The sequence below is a fragment of the Dromaius novaehollandiae genome, chromosome 4, assembly GCF_036370855.1.
Source record: "Dromaius novaehollandiae isolate bDroNov1 chromosome 4, bDroNov1.hap1, whole genome shotgun sequence".
In the NCBI taxonomy this organism is placed as follows: domain Eukaryota; kingdom Metazoa; phylum Chordata; class Aves; order Casuariiformes; family Dromaiidae; genus Dromaius; species Dromaius novaehollandiae.
The window spans coordinates 21,799,014-21,821,648 of record NC_088101.1 but is presented as its reverse complement, the minus strand read 5'-3'; the positions used below and the strand labels follow the sequence as shown (position 1 = coordinate 21,821,648).

At 46.7% G+C, this 22,635-nt stretch overlaps 1 protein-coding gene and 2 long non-coding RNA genes across 7 annotated transcripts in view; 2 read left to right on the top strand and 1 right to left on the bottom strand.

Moving 5' to 3' along the window:
- LOC112984127 (D-aspartate oxidase-like) overlaps positions 1–7,225 on the top strand; it is a 12,999-nt gene extending 5,774 nt beyond the window's left edge. For all 5 annotated transcript variants that reach the window (XM_064510580.1, XM_064510577.1, XM_064510578.1 and 2 more), the window contains 3 exons: positions 719–827; positions 2,126–2,302; positions 5,284–7,225. In XM_064510580.1, coding sequence (XP_064366650.1) covers positions 719–827; positions 2,126–2,302; positions 5,284–5,851 — 854 coding nt within the window. In that variant the 3' untranslated portion in view covers positions 5,852–7,225. The remainder of the gene's footprint in view (positions 1–718; positions 828–2,125; positions 2,303–5,283) is intronic.
- On the bottom strand, positions 2,296–18,190 carry LOC135328166 (uncharacterized). Its single transcript, XR_010388920.1, has 3 exons — positions 17,071–18,190; positions 7,528–7,612; positions 2,296–3,530 (listed from the first exon to the last, which is right to left on the bottom strand). It is a non-coding gene; the product is annotated as an uncharacterized LOC135328166 (long non-coding RNA).
- LOC135328167 (uncharacterized) lies at positions 18,023–22,635 on the top strand. The gene is made up of 2 exons (XR_010388921.1): positions 18,023–18,616; positions 18,752–22,635. It is a non-coding gene; the product is annotated as an uncharacterized LOC135328167 (long non-coding RNA).

Here is a 22,635-nt window from a genome sequence, read left to right as displayed (position 1 = left end):
GGGGTGAGTGCATATTGTTCTTTTCCCACTTCTTTCCCTTGAAATTTCATCTTAAACTGCACAGCCTTGTAGCCTAGCAGGTGTCCTGCCAGATCCCACTGCAGGATTTGGTGCACAATGCTGCACAAGTGTATTACTTGTCAGTCAGGAGGCTCTGCATTGACGTTTGGTGTGTGGGTTCAGTCCTTTCCTCCCCAGACAGTCCCTTGGCTAAATACGAGGGGCCCAATACAGCACGATGCTGTGGACCTTCATCCCTCCTGGAAAACCAGGGGTCTCCTCAGGAACTGAAGGCAATCAGCCTCAGAGGGGGACCCAGATTTTATGGGTTTCCCAAGACTGCCGTGGCAGCTGAGGTTTTGTGCCCTCACTGCCCGCAGCCTAATCTGCAGCTGGGACCAGCTGCGGGAAGCAGGGCCTGGGAGCTACCTACCCCTCAGGCTCTGCTACCCGTGCGGACCCCCACCGCGCCGCAGGCTCCAGCCCCGCTGCCAGCAGTCCTGCCCAAGCGGCCTCTGAGCACCCGGACGTGGCTGACCTCGCGTGTCCCCTGCGTGCACAGCGCTATGCACAGGGATGCAGCAACGCACGGCATTTCTCCAGGGAGAAAAGCACCCTTCCTTGCACTGCCGTCTGTCCCTTCTCTCTGCTGCTGGCTTGCATACTTGTCCTCCTCTGCATTTTTCCTCTTGATACTTTCGGTTTTATTTCCGTACAGACACAGCAATCCACGTGCAGAAGCAGTGGTTCAAAGACACGTTTACTTATCTTTTTGCCATCAGTAATTCAGCGGAGGCATCAGAGGCTGGCATCCACCTCGTGTCTGGGTAAGAGCAGCCCCCGAGGCAGTGCGGTGCCTGTGTGCCACGCGCTGCAGCACACAGCCATTTCCCCTGCTGGAGACCAGCTGCATTCTCCATGCAGAGTGGGGAACCTGGCCATACTCCCCAAAAGCTGCAGTGCAGCTGCTCAGGTAGGACATAATTTCAAGCAAAATTCATGCGTAGGTGTGCAGAGATGAACCACTCTCAGCTGGCCTGCCTGCCACAAGTATCTTTATAACTGATGTTTGCCATACTGTCATCCTCCACTGGTTGCTTGCAGCAGGGCAGTCTGCATAGGGTTGGGACTGCAGGATCCTCCAGCTTTAGCAGCTAGGTGTACGGATGCAATTGGTGCATGTGTGGGTGTTTCATGCTGCCTAATATGTACGCAGAAATTCGCCTGTTGAGAGTGCTGAGGTTGGATGCTGTGTAGCTTATGAGCACCCAAAAATAGTGTGAGCCTGCATAGAGGGTGGCCCTGCATAAAGGTCCAGCTGGGGAGGCCACGGCTGTGGTGGGCACACTGCATCAGGTGAGGGGACTTTGTGCTTTTATAATCACTGGGAGGCTGCTGTGCAAGGAGCTGGAAAGAAATGTGGATTTAGAAAAGCGTGGAGAAAAAGTATTAGCTGGGGAACATCAGCAAATGAACCTGAGAAAAAAGGCTTGGAGGGATTTTTTTGCTGATGAGCCTTGAGAGAGGCATGCTGAGGCCGATGGGATCCAGACATAAACCTGCGCTGTCCAAAGCGCAGAGCCCTGCTCCCTCAGGAACCGGGGCTGCAGAAAGTCACTCCTGAGCATTTCCCTAGATTCACTGCAGGCAGCCCCGCGGCTGGAGAGCAAGCGGAGAAGCAGGAGGACGGTTTTCCTGGCCATCGTTCCTGTCCCTGGAGGAGTTTGTGTCCCAGCTGAGAGTTGTCACGGAAAGGCAAGAGGACACAGACTATATTAGAAATAGTCCCAGTCCCTCCGTCCCATGTATTGTGTATAGTAGGCCTTTTGCGATCATACTATTTTCTTCAGTTCTTGACATTTGGCAAATTTTAACCTAGACTCTGAGCCTCTCTCCACATTATTTATCCCAGTATCTAGCCCTCAAGCTCAACTCTGACAGCCCCTCTGCCTGTTTGCAGAGGCATTTATTATGTGTGCTTTCCCTTTGCTACCAACACTGGCGAGCTGCACTGGTCAAAGGGAACAAATTCCTGAATTCTCGTTTTTTGGTTAAGGTTACAGTGACGTGATGTGGCAGAGCAATAATGACTAAGTTTTGCTGCTTTTTATCTATGTCCTTTTAGCTGGCAGGTCTTTAAGAGCACTCCCATGGAAGAGTTACCGTTCTGGTCTGACATTGTCCTGGGATTTCGACCAATGTCTGAAGCCGAACTCCAGAAATTCCCACAGCACAGATGTGGTCAGGCCTTTACAACACTGAAATGCGACTGCCCACCCTACCTACTATGGCTGGAGAAAAGGTTGGTTTTGCTGCAGGCTCAAGGTGCAGAGTGAAATCCAACTGAAGGGACCGTGGGAAGCTGGGGACTCATAAAAGGTTTGGAATCCTAGGTTTGAACACATCTGGAAAAGGGCTCTTTTTCACTGGGGAAAATGCAGCAAAGTGATTCTCGGGGCAGAGCACTAGCAATAAATACCCAATCTTTCCAGACTTTTTAAGGCCCCATTTATGTAATGACAACTTTCTACCACTCTGGCTATACCATGGGGCTTTAAATTGGGAATACCTCTGCGCACAGTATTGATACAGCCACAGGGAGCCACACTTGGCCAGCCGAACTTTTAAGATATGTTGGGAACCTGCCACATCCTAGGAGAGCACATGGGTGCTCCTCACTTGCCAGACTTCCCAGATATATTCCTCCACTCTTGAAGATACATCTAGCTCCTGAGAGAATGCGGTATCTGGGAAGATGTCTAATTCGCCAGGACGTTGGATTTAAGAATTGGTCCAATTCATCTCAAATTTGGTCAACAATCTCAGTCATTTCTTAATCCATTCAGGTAAAAAAGTTCAGATAACATCATCTTGTAACAAACCTTCTGGGAACATCTTCCTGTGCAAAACACGTGATGCACTCGGGAGACTCGCAGCTTTAGAATTCATGCCTAGCTTGACAGGAAAGTTAGAAGTGTTGGCAAGACAAGCTTTCCTCAAAATAAATGGACTTCAAAGAACCCAAAGGGTTCAAAGATTTCAAAGGGAGGCAGGATGCAGATCTAAAAAAGTTCTGACACCTGGAGTGTACATTTAGTCCATTGCGTACCCTTAAAATGAGCAAATAGTTGTCTCTGCTTGAGAGAAAGTGATGAGCTGCAAGCTGATTTGAGGTTAAGTACTGAGCCATATAGCTCCATCGTGGTACAAATTGCCAGCTAATCTTGGATGTCTTTTATCTCAGTGCAAATTGTGAAAAAATGTTTCTTGTTCTTACAACCCGCTCAACTGGGAGCATGCCAGTGCCACCAAGGCCACGTGATGGCTGCACTGTCTCCTCCGAACACATGCTCTGTCATGTTTCATTGCTTAACCCATGGGAAATTTCTGCTGAAGCACAACCAAATTGTTAAATTCATTTAGTGTCTGTCACGTGATTTCTGCTCTCTGCTTATTCCTGTTATAGCCTTCTTATTTCTCAGAGGATGTAGTTTAATAAGACGATCAAGCTTCTTTTCGTTCTCTTCTCTCTGGTGATCAGAAAAGAGAGCATATTAAACATGTAACTAATTCTCAAAACCCTAGTGATCTGAGCAGTATTTATAGACCATTGTCTTTGCAGTTGAAAAGGAAAATTGTTTTTGTGCTCACTTTGCTGGTTCAAAAATAGGAACTCTTTCCTGCTTGCTTGTCTGAATTCAGGAGTTTTCAGCAGCTTTTAATATTGCTGTATTTTTGGTGGCATAATGGCAGAGTCCCAAATACAATGCTTGTGAGATCCCCAGTAGTTTGTCCAGCCAGAGCTGTTGCATGAGACCTCCCCAGTTCTTCCCAGCCAGCCCCCGTGTCCTGCTGCACCCAAATCCGAGTCCTGAAGCACCAGCTGTGCCCTGGATCCTTGGCTCATTCATCGCTTTGGGGGAAACCACCACCTTATATTTGGACTGATCACTTTGCCAGCTGCTGGAGTATTGCGAGGGACAAGATTTCTCACTTAGTGCACGGATCACCAGGCCATCTCCTGACTCACTTGTGCCAAAACCCCCACTAAAGACCCCAAGCACTGGATGTGGCTGGCAGTGCGCAGGGCCTCCACCATGCTCTAGCAGAGCATTGCCCAGGGCCAGGGAAATGTTTCTCCACTGGGAAGGACTTCAAGCTTCAGGCAAGTTCTGGGTGGAGTTTAGCTTGAAATCTAGCTCAGCGACAAACCTCAGGAAGGCGTGAGTTTTGCTTGGGAGGGTGGTGTGTGAACCGAACTTGTCAGGCACCAGAATTGTCCCCCCATCCTGCAGCAGATCTCCATTTCCAAACAGTTGTAAATGGAAGCAAATGCTGCTTGGTGCAATAGATCTGGGAACGCGGTCTTGCTCTCCTCACACTTCTTTCCTGTCTAATTCCTGCCAGGCCCTGCATCCCTCCAGCACTCACCTCATTTGCAAGGGAGGCCCCCTTAGCTGCAGAGCAATCCCTTACTATTGTTGCAGAAGGGTATTCAGGGAGGTGTACAAAAGTAAACACAGAGGAAAAAAAAAGATCTTACAGGAGTATTTTTAGAAATGCAAGCTCTGCCTGAGACAGACAGGCTGCCTGCTGGCCTGGCTGATGCCTGCGAAATGGTTCAGGTGCCCAGAGATGGGTGTTTAATGCTCTGCATTGCACTGCATGGCTCCCGGCTGCTGCTCCAGAAGGGTCCAGGTCTCCTGTGGGTCCTATGCCATACCTGCCCTGCCTGCAGGGACATCCCTGAGACGCCAGGGCATCTGACATGGCATGAGGTGACCAAGTTTAGTACCTGAGTGGCTCCTCTGGTGTCAAGGGAGTGAATCGGGAATGAATGTGACAGTATACAATAGGCACGTTAAAAGGGGTACAATAGTGCTATCACTAACAGCATGAGAAGTAAGTTAATAAATAAAAGTGACATTTTCAGCCTGCTGGGGCTGCTAAAGTTTGGAATCGTTACAGAAATGAATCAATGAGACGATGAGGATCTGTCCATCTATGTATCTAGGGTCTTGCCCTTCTCTATAGTAACTATCAACTTGCTGTATCTTTTCCTGCCCAAACAAGCGAAAAAATATCTTTGATCAGACCAAATCAGACAAATCACAGATAGAAGCCCCATACAAATTCCTTTGCTTTTTGTCCCATCTGTTTGGTTTTGATCCGTATGTTAAAGACAATCTCACTTGCTTGATGTGCATAATAACTACATAAGGGTTTAGGAGTTTCATTTCAGCCTCACTTCAGGGTGTTCTGTTTTGTTTTGCTTTTTTCCAGGTTGAAAGCAAAAGGTGTCCAGATGTATACCAGAAAAGTAGCAAACTTATGGGAGCTGCACAGTGAATATAACATTGTTGTCAACTGCACAGGCATTGGTGCCCACCAGCTTGTGGGGGACCAGAAGCTGTTCCCTGTCAGGGGCCAAGTACTCAAGGTCCATGCTCCTTGGGTGAAACACTTTGTCCGGGACGGGGATGGCTTAACTTACATCTACCCAGGGATACACAACGTAACCCTAGGGGGAACCAGGGAAAAGGAGAGCTGGAACCTCTCCCCTGATCCCAGCACTACCAAAGCCATCTTTGACAGATGCTGTTCCCTTGAGCCCTCACTTCAGCAAGCTCAGGATATAAAGGTGAAGGTGGGCCTGAGGCCGTCCCGAGTGTGTGTGGCACTGCACAGAGAGGTCTTAAGCCAAGGAGGAGCAAAACTCCTGGTGGTCCACAACTATGGGCACGGGTCAGGTGGCTTTTGGATGCACAGGGGTACAGCCAAAGAGGCTGCTCACCTGGTAGGGGAGTGCATTGCTGCCTTGCAAGGCTCATCACTGAGAGCCAAGTTTTGAACCTCAGAGGCTTGTTTTCTGTTAATGACAGGCTAATACTGCATGCCCTAGTAGCATCTTTGGATCCCTGGATGGAAGGAACCTAAGCTGACAGCTAGCGCCATTGCAGATGCTTGGTGGTTTCTCACCTGGCTTCCAGCTGGCACTTCAGGAATGCGTGATGGGTTGATCCAAGCATTAGCACAGCTGCCTGTCTCTTCCATCTAGTATTGTTCCTGCCCTGATGATTTCTCCTAGCTTTGCGTTAAGGAGGATGAGAGATAATAAATGTCCTTCATATAGCAGGAATCAGATTGCTGAAGTACAATATAAATGACATAAATTTGCCATTTGTTCATCTGCATCTAAATTGTATTGGATGAGCTAGATTCAGATTCAGCAAAAACTATTTTTTTCCTATTGTACTAAATCTAATCTGGTATTGCCCTCGTTCCTGCCATCTTCCTAACAAACTTTACTGTTTTCCATACAATTTACAGGGAAATGAAAACCCTACGTAGTGCTACACTGCAGTGCTCCAGGTCAGCTCTTACAAAAAACAATGTTAGGCCACTGTCAAGTGCAGTGACCATGCAAGCGTGATTTTAAGAGCAGGTTTATGAGACTGATCACTGCATTCACTAATGTTACACCTCAGGAGGAAACGCAGTTTCTGGGAGAGGAAGTTGCCCTGTATGAGCTACAGTTTTGTGTGTCTTTTCTCATGCCAGTGTGCAAATCTCTTTTTTCTGAACCTCTGAGACCTTGCTCTCAAACATTGTTTTTTTGTTTTTTTTCCCATGTATCACCTCAATAGCAGTTTTGACATGGCCTGTCTCCTGCAGAAGAGGATTTTTCAGGGCAGGCTTGGGAGTGCAACCTTTCTTTGCTACTTTTCATCAGCGCTTGTGGTGTTCTTGCTCCTTTTCTTGCAACAGCTGATATGATTAACCAGTGGCAAACCAACACGGATCTTAATGCCAATTTCAGTTACATAAGAGAGAGAAGAGTCCTTTAAGTCAAGATAAACACTATAAAGACAAATTTTTCCATAATGGGATGTGAGTGAACTCATCTCTCATAATGAAGCCAAGCTGTGGCAGCTCTGACTGTCACTCCATTAATAAAGGCTGAGCTGAACTTTACACTTTCCACAATTCGAGCCCTTTAATGTGTCTGAAGATCTTCACTCCCCAAAATTAGAGCTTACTGTCAAAGTACAGGATGAATGTCTGACTGTTAGGGATTAACTGCTCATTAGATCTTAAATGACTCATTTAAGAGAATTAGCATCCATTTTTGACTGGCTTTTGTCCTTACAATTACAAAACAAATCAAAACCCTTCAAGAATTCACATGATTAACTGATAAATAAAAGTCTAATAATGAAACAAAGGTCACTTCTGAAGTGTTTTCTTTCATAAATGAGTTTTTTTTTCATTCAGTGGGGCTTGACAGGGCCAAAAAAAGCCCATGCATAACTATCACGTTTGCAAATGGCTGCCAACTCCTGCTATTCTCAGTGGGGACGAAGGCAGTTATCCTTAGTGAGGGACAGCTGTTGAAAGGAACATCATATTAAAGTACAGGTCAATCTGCTTGGGATCAGGCTAAGCCAGCCCTGCTTTCAGGCATCTTGCCCTTTTCTCCTCAGCTCTAGCTAATTTTGCACCTCTTCCCTCTCCCCATTAATTCACCTTTCCAGTGATATGAGAGGGCAGAGCTGCTTCTTTTGGCGGCGGTCTTGGCATAGTGTTTGTCAAGCTGCGGCTTTGTCCTTGGCTAACACAGAACAAGGAAAGGCATGGAAAAAAAAAACAGAGGAAGGGTTATTTTTTCTTAATCTTGATTTTTATCTAAAAAACACAAACAGTTTAGCTTAGACTAGAGCAAAAACACTACTAATGACAATGGTATGCTCGTAGCACCATGAGAAACCTGAATCGTGTTTGAGCTCTGGTTGTGCACTTTCACTCTGCAGGATGGTGGGATTTCTTCCGATTTACTTCTAAAAGTTGCCTGAAATGGCCCAGCAGAAGAGGGACACTTCTAGCCGTTCCCGGCCCAGCGGCTTCCTCAGCTGAGAGGTGGCTTAGTGTTTCATGGCCCTCAGATGACTTATCTTCCACACATTTGTCAGATTGCTTTTGAAACCATGTACTATGCTTTTGTCATCCTTCGTGAATTTATACATCTATATCATAATCTCTCAGTCACTTCTTTTCCATCTTGATAAGTCCTGGTTTATGCAGTTGCTATCCACATGTTATCTTGTATCTTTGCTCATCCTCCTCGCCCATCTTTACACCTTTTCTCACTCTAACATACCCTTTTTGAGATGGAGGGACCAAAACTGCACACAGTACTCATGACAGGGGGGACTGTGAATTTAACTGATGACATAACCACTGTTCTGTTTTCAGTTCATTTCCTAATAATTTTTAATATTAAATTGCTGTATAATCACTCTTGAGCTTTTAACTTACATTTGAATAGAACTGCGTAACTCCAAGATATTGCTCCTGAAGAGCAGGTTCAGAGGCCATTGCTGAGACTGTCTCATGAGGGTCTTCCCCCCCCCACCCCAGCCACGTGCTTATCTCTGCTTTTATCTACACTGAATTTCACCTGCCATTTCATTGTCCAGTCTCATGAGATGTTTTTTTGCTACTCCTTGCAGCCAATTTTCTTTTTATCACTTTGAATAAGGTAGTAACCAGCAAACTGAGCCACTTCACCATTTACCACCTTATTTATGAATATGTGGTTTAGCACTGGCCCTGGTGACATCCCTCCACTGTGAAAATGGATCATTTATGCTTATCTTGTCTTTCTTACGCTATAACCAGTTGCTGACTTATGAGAGGACCTTCCTTCTTATCCCATGCAGATTAGTTTCTTGGTGAGTCTTTTCTGTTTCCTCATTTGGACATGATCTATTTTGGTTCTTTCAAATGCGATTTTTATCAGTGTATTACAATGAGCCAGTAATGACCTTTCTTCTGGAAAGTCTCTGATTTTTCTATTGGTTCAATACCCTTATACAGAAATCAAACATTTTAGTCTCTCATCTTATTTTCAGACTTCTAGCATACAGAAGAAAGCCTATATTCAGCCTGATTGATCAAATTCCTGTGCCCTGCTAGAATGGGACTTCATTTGTTCAAACTTCTTCTTGCTGTTTCCTGCTTCTTTTGCAGACCTCTTTCACTTGAAATTATAAAGATGGAGCCTTTAGAGGACATGCCATCACAAACCCTTGTCTCTCTGCCGCGCCACTTTCTCCCAGTCTCTAGCTTAAAAACCTCTGTTTATCTTGCACCTTCTCACAGAAGCTTTCTTCCCCGGTAGGGTCATGCCATGAAAAGGCTGAGCATCCCACTTAGGCACCTCAGCTTTTTGGTCCAGAGGCTTTCAGTTTGCTAAGAACATGTCCAAATATTTAGGGACTAATTACGCATCCCTACATAATTTTCCCCCTTACGTAGGTGAGGAAATGTGCTTTAAAACATTCTGAAATATATACAGAGATATACATGCATGTGTACGACAAGATACTCCTGCAAGAAATTAAAAATTGAGTCCAATTTTCTGTCTATGTAGCAAAGAAGGAAGCACTGATGCTTGTGTCCCAATCAGCTTCTCTATAAGGCAGTGCCTGTCACAGAGCTCTAGCACAGAAATAAGGTGGTCCGGCGCAGCTCTGAGCTGGTCCCCTGGTCCCCGGGCCACCCTCCACGGGGTTACTTGGCCCAGGAGCAGCACTGCATTGCCCCAGTGGTAAAAGGGGAGAGAAAAGGGGAGAGGCAAAGCAGAGAGGAAAAAGGGGACAAGAAAAGGAGGAGAAAGAAAGGGAGAAAGGGGGAGAAAGAAGGGGGAAGAAGATGGGATGAAGAGAGGGGAAAAAATAGAAAAAAGGGGGGAGAGATGGGAGAAATAGAAGGGGTAGAAAAGGCAGAACAAACATGGGGAGAAAAAGGGTTGGTGAGGAGATAAGAAAGGAGGGACGAAAAAGGGAAGGAAAATGAAAGAAAAAGCGGGGGAGAAAAGAAAGCCGGAGAAAAAGAGGGGAAGAGAAAGGAGGAGGAAAGGGTGAGAGAAAAAGGGAGAACAAAAAAGAGGGGGAAGAAAACAGGGGAGAAAAGAGAGGAGAAAAAAGGTGAGGAAAACCGGGGAGAAAATGAAGGGAGAAAAAAAGGGAGATAAAAGGGGGAGAAAAGGGGGGGACGGAGGAGGGGGAGAGGAAAAGGCAGAGCAGGAAGGGGGAGAAAAATGGGGAGAGAGAAAGTGGTAAGAAAAAAACAGTGAAAAAGGAGAGAAAAAGGGAGAAAAAAGTGAAGAAAAATGGGGAGAAAATATGTGAAGGCAGAAGAGAGAGGGGAGAAAAAGGGGAGAAAAAAGGGTGTGAAAGGGGGAGAAAAGAAAAGAGGGAAGAGGGGAAGATGAAAGGGGAGAAAAAGGGGGAGATAAGAAAGCAAGAGAAAAAGGGGAGAGAAAAAGGTAGAAATGGAGGAAAAAATGGAGAAAAAGGGAGAGAAAAAATTGGGGAGAAAAAGAAGGTGATAAATGGGGAGAGAAAAGGGGAGGAAAAAGGGGATAACAAAAGGGGGAGAAAGAATAAAGGGAGAAAAGGGGAAGAAATAAGGGGGAAGAGAAAAGGGAAAACGGGGGAAAGTAGAAGATAGGGGGGAAGGAAGAGAAAAGAGGGAGAAAAGAAAGGCAGAGGAAAGATGGGGGAGTAAGGGGGTGGAAAGGGGGAGATGAGAAAAGAGGGAAGGGAAAAGGGAAAGGAAAAGGGGAAGAAAAGGGAGGAGAGGAATGGGAGAAAAAAGGGGGAGAAAGGGGGAGAAAAGAAAGGAGAAAAAAAGGGAGGAGAAAAGCGGGAGAGGAAAGGGGGAACAAAACCAGGGGGAACAAAAAGGAGAAAAAAAGGTGAGGAAAAATGGGGAGAACACAAAAGAAGGGAGGAAAAAAGGGAGAGAAAAGGGGGAGAAAAGAAAAGAGGGAGGAAAAAAGCAGAAGAAAAAGGGAGGAGAAGAGAAGGGAGACAAAAATGGGAGAACAAAGGGGGGAGATAGAAAGAGGGGGAAAGGAGGAGAAAAGGGTGAGAAAAAAGGGAGGAGAAAGGAAATGGGACCATCAGCAAAGGGGATAAGGGGGCAGATGAGCAGGGTGGCGATAAGGAAGTGGGGAGAAAAAGGAGGAGAAGCAAAGGAAGGGGAAGAAAACCAGGGGAAGAAAAGAGAAGGGAAGAAAGGGAAAGAAAAGGGGAAAAAGAAGAAAGGAAAGGACAGGAAAAAAGGAAAAGGAAAGAGAAAAAAGGAAAGACAAAAGGGATGAAGAAAAGGAAAGGTAAAAGGAAAGAAAAAATGCAAGGAGAAAAAAGGGAAGAACAAAAAGGAAAGGAAAAAGCCCCTTGGCAGCATCTTGATGCCCTTGTAGCAACGGCAACCCTGCCGGCATGGGCAGTGTGCTTTCACCTGTGGGAACTGGTCTGTGGTGAGCACTGAGCTTTTCTTCTCAGCAAAGAAGTGCAGGAGCAGGCTTTAAGGAGGTACAGCAACATGTCTTGCTGCCTGGCAAGGAGCAGGTCTCCTGGCAGGTGGGACAGCTTGTCTCCTCTGACCATGCAAGGAGCTGTATTTGGGCTTCTCACATCTCGGGGAAGAGCTCAGTCATTGGGATACTGGATTAAAGAAGAGCAATCTCTTTTTTAGGTGTGCTTTGACAAAAAGACCATCCTCTTGATTTTTGAAAGGGGCTTAGACACCTGAAGTCCAGGAAAAGATCAGGAGTTATGAGGCCTCACAGGGCAGAATAACGTGATGTCCTGCTGGGAGAAGAGATGATTAGGACACACCATTCCCTCTGCATTCCCTCCTCTCTAGGCTCGGCAGCTCTGCACGGTTTCCCAGCTTTGCGGCATCCCTTCCTTCAGTGCCCAGTTCTTCCCACGCCTTCTAAGTGGGATGTGCAGGGCCAAAGTGCACCCCGCAGTTTCCACCATGGTGGCCGAGTCCTGGAGCCTTTTGTCCATGAAGCTTGGGTGACTTTGGTTTCACTTTCTAGTAAGTGTCCACTTTCTAATCCATGTAGTAAATAAACTGAGCATCAGGAAAGCTCTGGAAGCCTCAGAGTACAAGACACAACCCACTTCTTCCCAGAGGTGAAGTATAGGTTAAAACTTTAAGAAGCACAGACCAACCTGCTTTTGAAAAACCCTCTCTAAGTCCTGGAGGGCAAGGCATCTTTCTTCCATATTCCGGGTATATCTGCACATTGTCAGGCTCCCAGAGATAATCATGGAGTGAATTGCCATAGAGATTTGCAGTATGATAATTGCCTCAAACAGAAGGATAAGTCGCTTTTTCTGGCATTTAATGGGCCTCTTTAGTGAATGGCAATAAACTGTATGTGAACAGATGTTTTCACTCTTTTTTTCATTCACTTGCATCTCATACATAATTATGCACGAAAATATTCTTGTCTGGGTTTCTGAGAGCAATCTTGCTGCTGTTTGTATTAGAAGGGTAAGACTGAGCACATCAGCACAAAGACTGAGCAAAAAGCCCTTGATTTTTAAAGGCTCCCATTGCTGTATATCAATCATCATTTTCCTTCCCTGTCATTAAGCCTGAAGGAGGAGCAAGATGTTAGTGGGAAAATCTGCTTCTTTCAGCCATTGCCGTGCTGGTCTCAGCGCCGGGGTTCCTCTGCGCTTGCTCAGGGGCCCTGCGCTCCAGCCAGGTGAGCAGCATCTTAGCCTGGCTTTGGGCTTTCACCTGGCTCTGGCTGAGACCAGTTGCTTCTCCTTTGCCTTGAAGGAGAGGTAAGTGGCCTCTGAGGTAGTCCCTGGACGGCTGGGGGCTGGCAGAGCAGGTTTCCTCAGTAGCCGCCTGCTTTCTGTCCAGCCTTATGGCAAGGACAGCAGCGGGCTGCAGCCACGGCCCCCTTCCACCACCCTCCTCTGGAGGGGAGGGCAGCCAGGCCAACAGAAAAGAGCCTTTACCCTTTTGGGGGTAGGCACTTTACCTTTGGACAGAGTCTGGGGAAATGACCTTTTTTCCTGAAGAAAATCAAAGAATTATGTCCAAACAATCTCCTCCTAACAAACCGACTGCCAGTGAGACAGGAGTTTGGATGCAAAAACAAACATTAGCCTGGCGGAGTGTTTATTACCTGAAGCATCACTGCCCTGCAAAGGCAACTGCATCTTCCCTAATCTACTTCGTCCTTCTCAGTGCATCTCTGAGCAGTCTGGCTGGCCTGTGCTTCCCACATCCACAAACGAGGATGGATGCAGACACCCTGTGGGAAAGCACACACCAAAAGGATGTCACCTATGTATACCCATAAACACCTATATACCAACTCTTGGCTAAGGAGGTTATTCCACTTCATATCAGCACCGGTATCTCTGTATCACTGAAACTATTCCACACTGCACCGAGGCCAAACTGCCTTGAAAAGGAGCCTGCTGGAAGAGCACAAAGCATTGCACGGCAGACTTCAGACAAGTGCACAGAGCATTAGTTATGATCTAGTTGTTTTTGAAACTGCTACCTGGACCGTGTTGCTGTTCTGCTCCTTAACAGCCTCTGCGCCCTGACCTGCATCTCTGCTCCCCTTGGAGAGACCTTTTCCCCATGCACACGCAGAGGAAAGTCACTCGCAGCGATCAAGTTGTGACATCTGCTAGACAACTCCAGTGCTATTACCAGCCACTGTATCAATAGTTTGGCAGTTGTACTGTACTATGTAAACCCATTAAATACATGTAATAGAAAGGCTTATATAACTTCTTAAAACCGTAATTACTACCTCCAGCCATGGTATTTTGTAGAATTCTGAGAATTCAATATTAATCCCTTTGCCAAATTACATTTCTTAATGAAAGGTATTTGTCCTTAAAATTAGAAGTGCAAACATGCCAGTAAAATTGATTGCATCAAAATGAAATGAGAAATCTGAGTCCCGAGTAACACCAAGGTAACCTTTAAAACATACTGAAGATAGAAGTTTGTAACAGAAACCCGGGGTAGTTTTTAAGCAAAGCTGAGCATCTGTCTGAGATTACAGTATAGACAGAGGGGAAATGCAGACAACAAACTAATATTGCAAAAATCTTTGTGCAATAGTGTGTGAATTGCATATAAGACATCACCACTTAATTCCTATAAACTAGAATCTCCTTTAAAAAGCCTGGCACTATGTTTTCAAATTTTATACTAGAATCTTTTCAATAAAACCACTAAGCTCTACTTTAAAAAGCAGACATATTTTTGCATGCTCAGAATAATCAGATATTTCAGAGAAAGGCCGAATCTAACACTTGTTACCACTCGTCTCTCTGAGTGAAATATAGCTGTCAGAGGCATAGTCTCATTTGTAGACACCACAAAGATCTGGGTTAAATAAATAAAGGTAACGCCTAAGGATAGCGAAGGGCTGCAGAGCATCTTTTACTGAAGAGCCTTCTTGTCCCCCTTGTTATTGCAGCAGCGAATGACTTTCATGTGCATGGGTATAGGGGTGTACGTGTCTGAATGCACAACAGCAAGACTCAGAGGTAAATCTTGGTCTATAATCCCTTCTTCAGACCATTTACTATCAAATACCTTTCATCAAATTCAGAGCACATGGCTAGTTTGTGCTTTTTGAACTTCTCTGTAGTTAGAGGGGAAAGAGCTTCTGCCTGCGTCCCCCATATGGTGCTACCGAACAGCATGATCAGTCTTTTGTTAAGCTGCCTAAACAGCCCACTAGCTCGAGGAGAGCTGATGGGAGACCACACGAACACTTTTTTTAGTCGTTATCTTCAAACCTACCAGCGGCGAGCTAAGAAGTGGTATTAATGATCCGCACGGCTGAGCGTTAGCCACGACAGCTTTCCAGATGCGCATTTCTCCGCGGTGGTAAGTGGATAACGGACCAATGTGGCCAATTTACTTCTTGGTTGCTAACATCTAAAAGGTAGCAGGAAGAGATTTTTTCTTTAAGTGGGATTTAAAGCACACAAAGGAGTAAGGGCTGCACCTCCTCCGCAGAGCCACTGGCCGCGTTGGGGCTCCAGGGGGGTCTGTCACTTCGTGCGTGGCTCCCCGCTTCCAGGATTTCCAGCTGCAATTTTAAGGAGCAGAGGGGAGCCCAGGCTTGCAGGTAAGTGAGCACCAGCAAGTCACCCAGGAAGCTTGTCCGACGGAACTTTGTCCGACGTTTCCCGGGGCTACGGGAGAGCCGTACCCCAAGGCAACGGGATAGACCTGGACCCAGATTTCCGTCTCCTCGGGATTTGGGCCGAGACGCCAGGTGCAGCCACGCATCTTCTGCCGGGTGGGCACTGGGCTTCGTTTTATGCAGCCACTTTTCCAACGACATGCTGGCAGCAACTGGCTTTTTCGTTCTAAACCTCGTGGAAATTTCTACACAAAAACTCTCATTTTCATGTGTATGTGGCAACAGCGTTCCAGTTTTCAAAGCATTAGCCAGCAACGTAGGAAGGAGGAAAGAAAAAAAGAAAGTCTTCCTTCACTCTATCCTGTAGTTTTCAGCAAAAGGCTCACACCAAATCCAGTGGTGCTGTTAAGCAGAAAAAGCACATTTTTATTAATTTACTCATTTTATAAGAGGAACATTTTGCTTCCATTATCAACCCCTAAAAAATCCAATGTATTCCCAGGGGTGTTTTTTTCTGTCGAGGGTTTAATTTTGCAGAGATCTGGGCAGGCATTTTGACTAGCCAGAAGATAAACAGAAGTCTTGACAGTGGATGGAGGCAGAAGATGGATGGTGGTGGACAAGATGTCTGACCTGAAAATGGCCATAACAGAAATCAGCATTAAATACCTGTTCCAAAGGTGTCGCCAACAGGAAACTGAGAGAATTTGCCTTTGTCTTGCCTTTTCTGTGACGTTCACAGATCCACAGCCCCATGTTCTCTCTGTTCTTAAGGTTTTCTTAAAAACAAATGTTAGTGTTAAACTTCTCCCTTCCAGCGATTTGGAACTCTGCTATCACCGTAGATAAATTTGCAAATAGTGGAGGAATTTTACATTTTTAAACTTTTCCGTGGAGTCGAGGATAGCTGTAGAAATCTGTGCAACATACACAGCAATTAGATCCAGTAGAACTGACGCCTGATCTTAGTGAAGGGGGCATGATGCTTGCTGCTGCCAGCAGAAATGCCGCGCTCATCTTCAAAAGCAGCGTTTTGGCTACAGTTTGCATTATGTGGCAGTACTTTTTGGTCTGTGCATCTTGTTGTGGGGACAACAGGGAGAGGAGGCTATTTGCTGCCTGGCTCAAAGCACAAGCATGTTTCGTAGAAGCTGTTGAGAATTTGTCCAGCTGCATTTCCTGGCAATCCTCTGGAAAGGCCCATCCCCCAGCTGCACGGGAGCTGAATCCCGTATGCTGGCATTTTAAAATTGCGTTTCTTTTTAACAGGCATTGCTCACATACAGGTGTGTCTGCAGCTCATTCCTGGGGGAAGCAATTTGTTTAAAATTTGTGTGTCAAAATGGAGAGGATGCTGGAGAAGTGGGAATGTTTAAGGTTCTACCTTAATTGCCATTGCTTCTCATGCTAAACCAGATGAGATTTCTCATTGCTCCTGAGATTTCCTGAGATATTTCTGTATCACTGTTCCCTTTTTTTCTGTCTTTAGTATCCCTGTGTGCTGTTTTAAACAGACAGAAAGACTTGCATTCAGAAGAGATGAGGAAGACGCATGAAAAATTCTATTGTTTGCTAAAATACGAGAGCAAAATGAAAACACTAAGTTAAAACCTCAAATTGTCCTGTGTTGGGAGCACTCTTAGCACACTCATAAATCAAAGCTAATCAGTGTTCTAGGGAAAAGAATGACTTGCACAAGGTCAGCATTTATAATTATTGCTCAACGATGAGAAGAAGAATTGCTAGATTCAAATATTCGAGCTTTCTGTTGAAGTTATTCAATGATAGAAGAAGAACAAATAATGTCTGAGGATAAAACCAAGAATTATGTTGTATTTTCTGCTCTGTTGGTCCTCTTTTATTTATTTGAATATGCATCGCTCAGTCTTTTAGGAAACCCTCAATTTCTCAAGGCTTAAACATCAAGAGGGAGTTTTAAAAATGGATTTGGAAACCATATACTTTTTGATCCTTGACTTTCAATACTCCTGCTTTTAAGATTTCCTCCATAACCACACAAACACAAACTTTAATAAGATTTTCACATCCCATTATTTACTTACCACCTGCAGATACTTTAGAACAACTTTGCTGCTAAGACTCTTGTGATGAAGTGATTTTGGTTAGCAGTACTGCAAGCCTTGTGTGCCACTCACGTTTATCCTTGCATTGAGCATACTTGATGTATGTCCAAACCACTCTTCTCTGAGTAGTGACATTATTTCTGTTCTCAAGATGAGTGATGCCCATGTCACTCGGAGCAGCAGAGGTGTCCCTGTCCCAGCCCGTGTGACCTTCCACTGACGAACGGATCCAGAAGATGCTCATGAGCGGAGCTGGGTGTCCTTCCCGTAAGCTGGTGTCTGCGATGGCTGTTGCAGTCATGTTCTCCCTCTGCTCTCGCACGTTCCTCTTTTGCGCTGGCACTGCCTTGTCGCATCTGCTGGTGAGCCAGCACAGGAGGAAACAGAAAAAGCATTTGGCGGTCAGACGGATCAGCTGCCCAAGCCGGCTTGCACTTGTGCCGCACCCAGGGCTGGCGCAGGGGAGGGATGGGGGTCCCAGAGCTGGGACGGGCGGCAGCACGCCCACCTGCGTCTCAGCTCCCAGAGGCATAAACCACCCAAAGCTGGTCCCACGTTTTCTGTGAGCTGCCCTAGAGACAGGAGAGTGCTGAAAGGGGTGGCCAGGTGCCTCAGGGAGCCGCTCCGGATGGAAACTGGTTTTGTTGAGCGAGTTTTCAGCTGGGCCGCTCCCCGCCTTGGCTTAGTTTAGCGCAAAGGAGCCGCCGTCTTGCCAAAGACCCCCTCCCACAGGGCGCCTGCCTCTGGGGCAGCTCAAAGTAACCACGCAATGGCTTCAGCCTAACTTAGAAGAGCAGCGCTTACAAAAAATATTACGGATGCAATGCTTAAACGGCAGGGAGCAGGCACCTGCCCGGCCAGCGCACCCGGGCCCGCAGCCGGCCTTAGCAGCGCTCGCCGTCCCGCTCCCGCCCCTCGCCGTCCCGCCTTCCTCCCGCCGCGCCCTCCTGCTCCCGGCCCGGCTCCGCTTCCCGCCGCGGCCGCCTCCGAACCGCTCAGAAAAGCTCGTCCTCGCCAGAAGCGCCGAGGCGGCGGCACCGGCCCCCCGGCAGCGCAGGGCAGAGCCGGGCGCCCCCGGGGCCGCCTCCCGCCGCGGCTCCGCCCGGCCCGGCCCCGCTCGGGGCGGCATTTGCCAACTTTTCGAGGCGGCGGCGACGGCGGCGGCGACGTGGGGGCCCGGCCGGCCGCCGGCATGAGCCCTGCGGCGGGGCTGGGGGGCGGCAGCGCCGGGCGAGCGCCCCTCGCCGCCGCGCCGGGCCGCCATGCCCAAGGAGGGGGCGCCGCTTCCCGCCTCTGCCTGCCCTCGGCCGCGCCCTTCCTCTGCCTCCAGCTGGGCATGAGGCGCTCGTGGTGCCCCGAGGAGAAGGGGGCGGCGGGGGCGGGGGCGGGGGCGGGGCGGGCTGCCCTCTCGGCCCGCGGCTCGGAGCCGCCCCCGGCGGCGGGTGAGCTACGTGCGGAGCGGCCGGCGGGGGAGCGCCGAGCCCGGCTGCTGCCCCCTGCAGCCCCCGGCGGCCGCCGCAGGAAGGTAGGGCGGGCCGCGGGCGGGAGGGAGGCGGGGAAGCGCCGTTATGTCGCGACGCGCGGCCGTTGTGTCGCGACGGCAGCGCCGTTATGTTGCGACAGCGCCGCCGCCGCCATGACGCCCTCTTCCCCCTGCCAGCGTAGGAGATCCAAACTGGGGATCCTGGAAGTCTCGCGCTGCGGTGTGCTTTGAGGTCGACAGAAGTGGTGTCACGGTTGTCCCTGAGAAGCTGCACCTGTGGCCTTTAGCCCATCTGAACCTTTTCCTGCTGCTAAGATGTTATCCCTACCCCAGAAGAGGTCTCCACAGGCTCTTGGCATGATGAGCAGTCTGAGCAGATCATGGCGGCTTCCTAGAAGGACGTCTTGCGGTCAGAGGTTTGGGATGGTGCTGCTCGGCTGCAAGAAAAGTGGAGAATTTTAGTGCCGAAGCTGGATAAGGTAAACAGCGAGCTGGAAAGACAGCCTTGGTCCAGAACTGCCAGGCTTGCCTAACAGACTGGGAAAATTGAAACGCACCCAACATGAGTAAGCTGAAGAAAAATTCCTGACCCTTTGCTTTCCCTGTGTTTGAATGCCATTTTATTTGCTCAGGGCCATAAAGAAGTATTTCTAAGACGTGGTCCACCTGAGAATTAATGTTAGTAAGTGCATTTTTAATTAGGTTCAACCACAGTAATGATCGTAAGGCCTTTGGAGACGTGGATGGAGACCATCATTAGCATCTGGAGTTCAGTAAGTGAAGAATGTAAGTACTAACCCACGCTCACAGCAGCACCAGCGGCAGGGTGCTGGCTTCTTCAGCAGCCTCCATGCCAGCTTTGGTTTTGGCAGATACCAGATGCCCATCGCTCCGGAATCATTTGTTATTCAGGAGAAGCAAATTCAAACATTTATTGTTTGAAATGTTCTTTGTAGTCTTTCGGGGGGATGAGCCAGCTTTCAAAGGCTAGGAAAGAGTATTTTGTCACCTTCTATTTTGAGACCCTGTTGTCAGAACCCAGTAGTAATGTTCTGCGTAGAGGAGTGCAGATACTTAACCTGGAATGACCCTGAAGATGAGCAAATGGGATTTTGCTAGAGATAGGACCAGCTTTCTGGTCAAAATAAGTCATTCAGATGTTTGCCTTGACAAGGATAAAACCAAAGTTACTTGTGGAATGGCTAAACCTTCTGCTGTCATGGACTGAACTTTGTCTGGGTTTGGTCAACATTTAGGGACGTGGATACCCAGAATGGCAGGACATCTTGGGATGTCTGTATGAGTTATTACATAGTGTAGACATGCAGATGGTATAGAAGACATTTATTCAGATGAGGATGGTCCGTGAACGTGCTCCTTGTTTGGCCATTTTTTGTCTCCCTGCTTTCTTGCTGATCATCACTATGCGATCTGGGAACTGTCCTGGTCAGAAGCAGCCAAACGTGCTGTGAGATCAGTAGCGTATGAATATGTCAGCAATGATGTCTGATGGAGAGAAAAGGTATACTAAATGGAAAAGGTTCTGTCAATCACCTGCATATGTTAACGCTTTGAGACTGTAACACAGGCTTCATGGTGCTGAAATGCATTGCAGATCACTGATACCCATCTTCTTCCTGTAAAATTGTTTTGCACTGTACTTTTTTTGCACTGTGCTTTCTACACATACAATAAATCAAGATTCATGTGATCAGGAGACCTTTTAGAAACATCCAAACCACTATCTGAGCAGAGGTACCATCATCATTGGGTCTCATTTGCAAATCCACTTTATCTGTGCATGTGTGCCCTCAGTAATTTATTGCTTATTTCAAGATGAAGTGACAGTGAGTATAACTTGACCTTTAAGGAAAGGGGTAACATTCTTGTATAAGACTGTCCTCCATGGCAATCTTTTTACAGGAAATGTCTGGCCAATGGCTCTAAACTGTGTTGTTTTTCCAGGCTGCAAGCCCCTTGAGGGCCTGTGTCTCCCTCGGTGTATTGTAAATGTCAATCACACAGAGCACACTCAATAAATAAATAATACTGTTTTTGTTACTGTTGTGTGATGTTACCCTTGCCAGAGGAATTCTAGTGGAGCAGAGATCTAAATGCATACAAACCAAAAAAGCTAACTGCTCCTCTTTATCTATGCAGAGGACAGGAAACCTTATGAGATCAGATTGCTGAGCAGGTTGGATATTACTTCTTTGTTACGTTTTTACCACTGCAGATTGAATACTTGATCTGTTTTAAAGTTATTCAGCAGAGTGCAGAGAAAACAGTAATGGAGCTCCAAACAGTTACGGACTGGGGCAATGCAAACATGGATATAATGACCAGTATTAGGAATGAATTCAGTAGGCAAGTTTTTTTTCAAAATAATGGACCTGACTTGATTCAGGAAAATGCCAAAACGTATGCCTGACACTTAATTTTGACTTCAAGAGGAGCTAAGCTTAAGCTGCCTTGAATAACCATGTTCTCTTGAATACGGGCCTTTTGTGCTGTGCCCAGAGCTGGCATTGGCCAAAGGGAATTCAGTGGGTGCTCAACAGCTCGGAGGATTAAGCCCATTCTGTGAGTAGTGAAAATACTGTACTTCGTTACGGTCACACTGATGAACCTGACTCCAGCCTGCTAACTAAAGATTAGGGCTGAAATAGTGCAAATAGTGTGCTGAAATGCTGGAGGTCTCTCTGGCCTTTCTAAAGAAAGTATTGAAATATTCTCAAATTTCTTTGCAAATTGCTGGCTATCTACAAGTTATCCACAGTATTTCTACAATTTCATACATGCATTTTTTTCAAGATAAAGCAGAGAACAGGCTCTTCATTCTGAACTGCTTATAAAGTAAGGAGATACCTTTTTTTCATTTACGCTGATAAAAATCAGGAAGTCAGTAGCATTCCACTGGCATAAATTAGAGCAAAATTAGATCTGATACCTGATTTGGGACATAGAGAAACCCTTCCCACAAAGGAGCGTTGGAAAGGGTCGTTTGAATAGCCTCAACTTGCCTCTCTGCAGCTGGTGGGAAGGGTTATGGCCAGCCCCAGGTCCCCAGCGAACCTCACATTGCCAGAGCCTTGTACCTCAGGCGGCAGCACTCGCTTCAGCAAAGGTCAGTACTGCTGTAGGACCAGTGTCTGATCCGGTCTGGTTCCTTCTTTATCCCACAAACTGTAATACAAGGAAATGTAATGAAGTGCAGAAAACAAAAATCCTGCCACTGGTGAGGAGGCGGCATTCGCCGCGTTTCCCGCTGAGAAGGGGCAGTACGGCCGCTAGGAGCCGCTGCCGCACACGCAATGCGCTGAACACTGCTAGAGGGGGAGAGGGAAGAAATACTTCAAAGCACACTAGACCGTGGCACATTTTTTGTAGGCATTTGGAGAAGAAATGTACGAGACTGTTGTGTTGAGTGAAACAGTAACTCACAGTTTTCAGTAATTTGGGAGGACTACTTTAGCACTATAAAAAATGCAGTGCCTTTTAGTTTTATATAAATTACTAAACCAGGAATTTGCTTCTCTGATCTAGAATATTGACTGCTGGGATTGTGGTAACAAAAAGATCTGTGTTTCTGTGTGTGGAAGGGCTTAGCCTGCTCAATAATATGACTTAAACATATATTGAAAAAACTTCCAGGATAAACTGAAATTAAAATTCAGGGATGTAATTAAATGGAGAAATTAGAAATACTCCTGGGAATTCAAGTAATGATATTTTCTATGTCTGGACAGAAATCTGATAGGTTTAATGGTGATTCCAGTTTGAAACTAAGATGTTGGAAAAGCTTTTTCTGGAGCTGTGTTGAAGGACTTCCAAAAATATGAAGATTAACTGCAAACTTCATTTATGTGTTTATATTTGCTTGTCGCTGTAGCAAAACTCCAGATGCTTTGTAGCTTTATCACTCTCTGCAGTGATTCTGGATTCCATGAGTGCTTGGATTGTTCAATTGCCGTAAGATATTATTGTCTTCTGCTGTCTTGTTATGATTTCTGCCATAAAATGAAGAATGTGAAAATTAGTAAAACAATGTAGGATTTTTA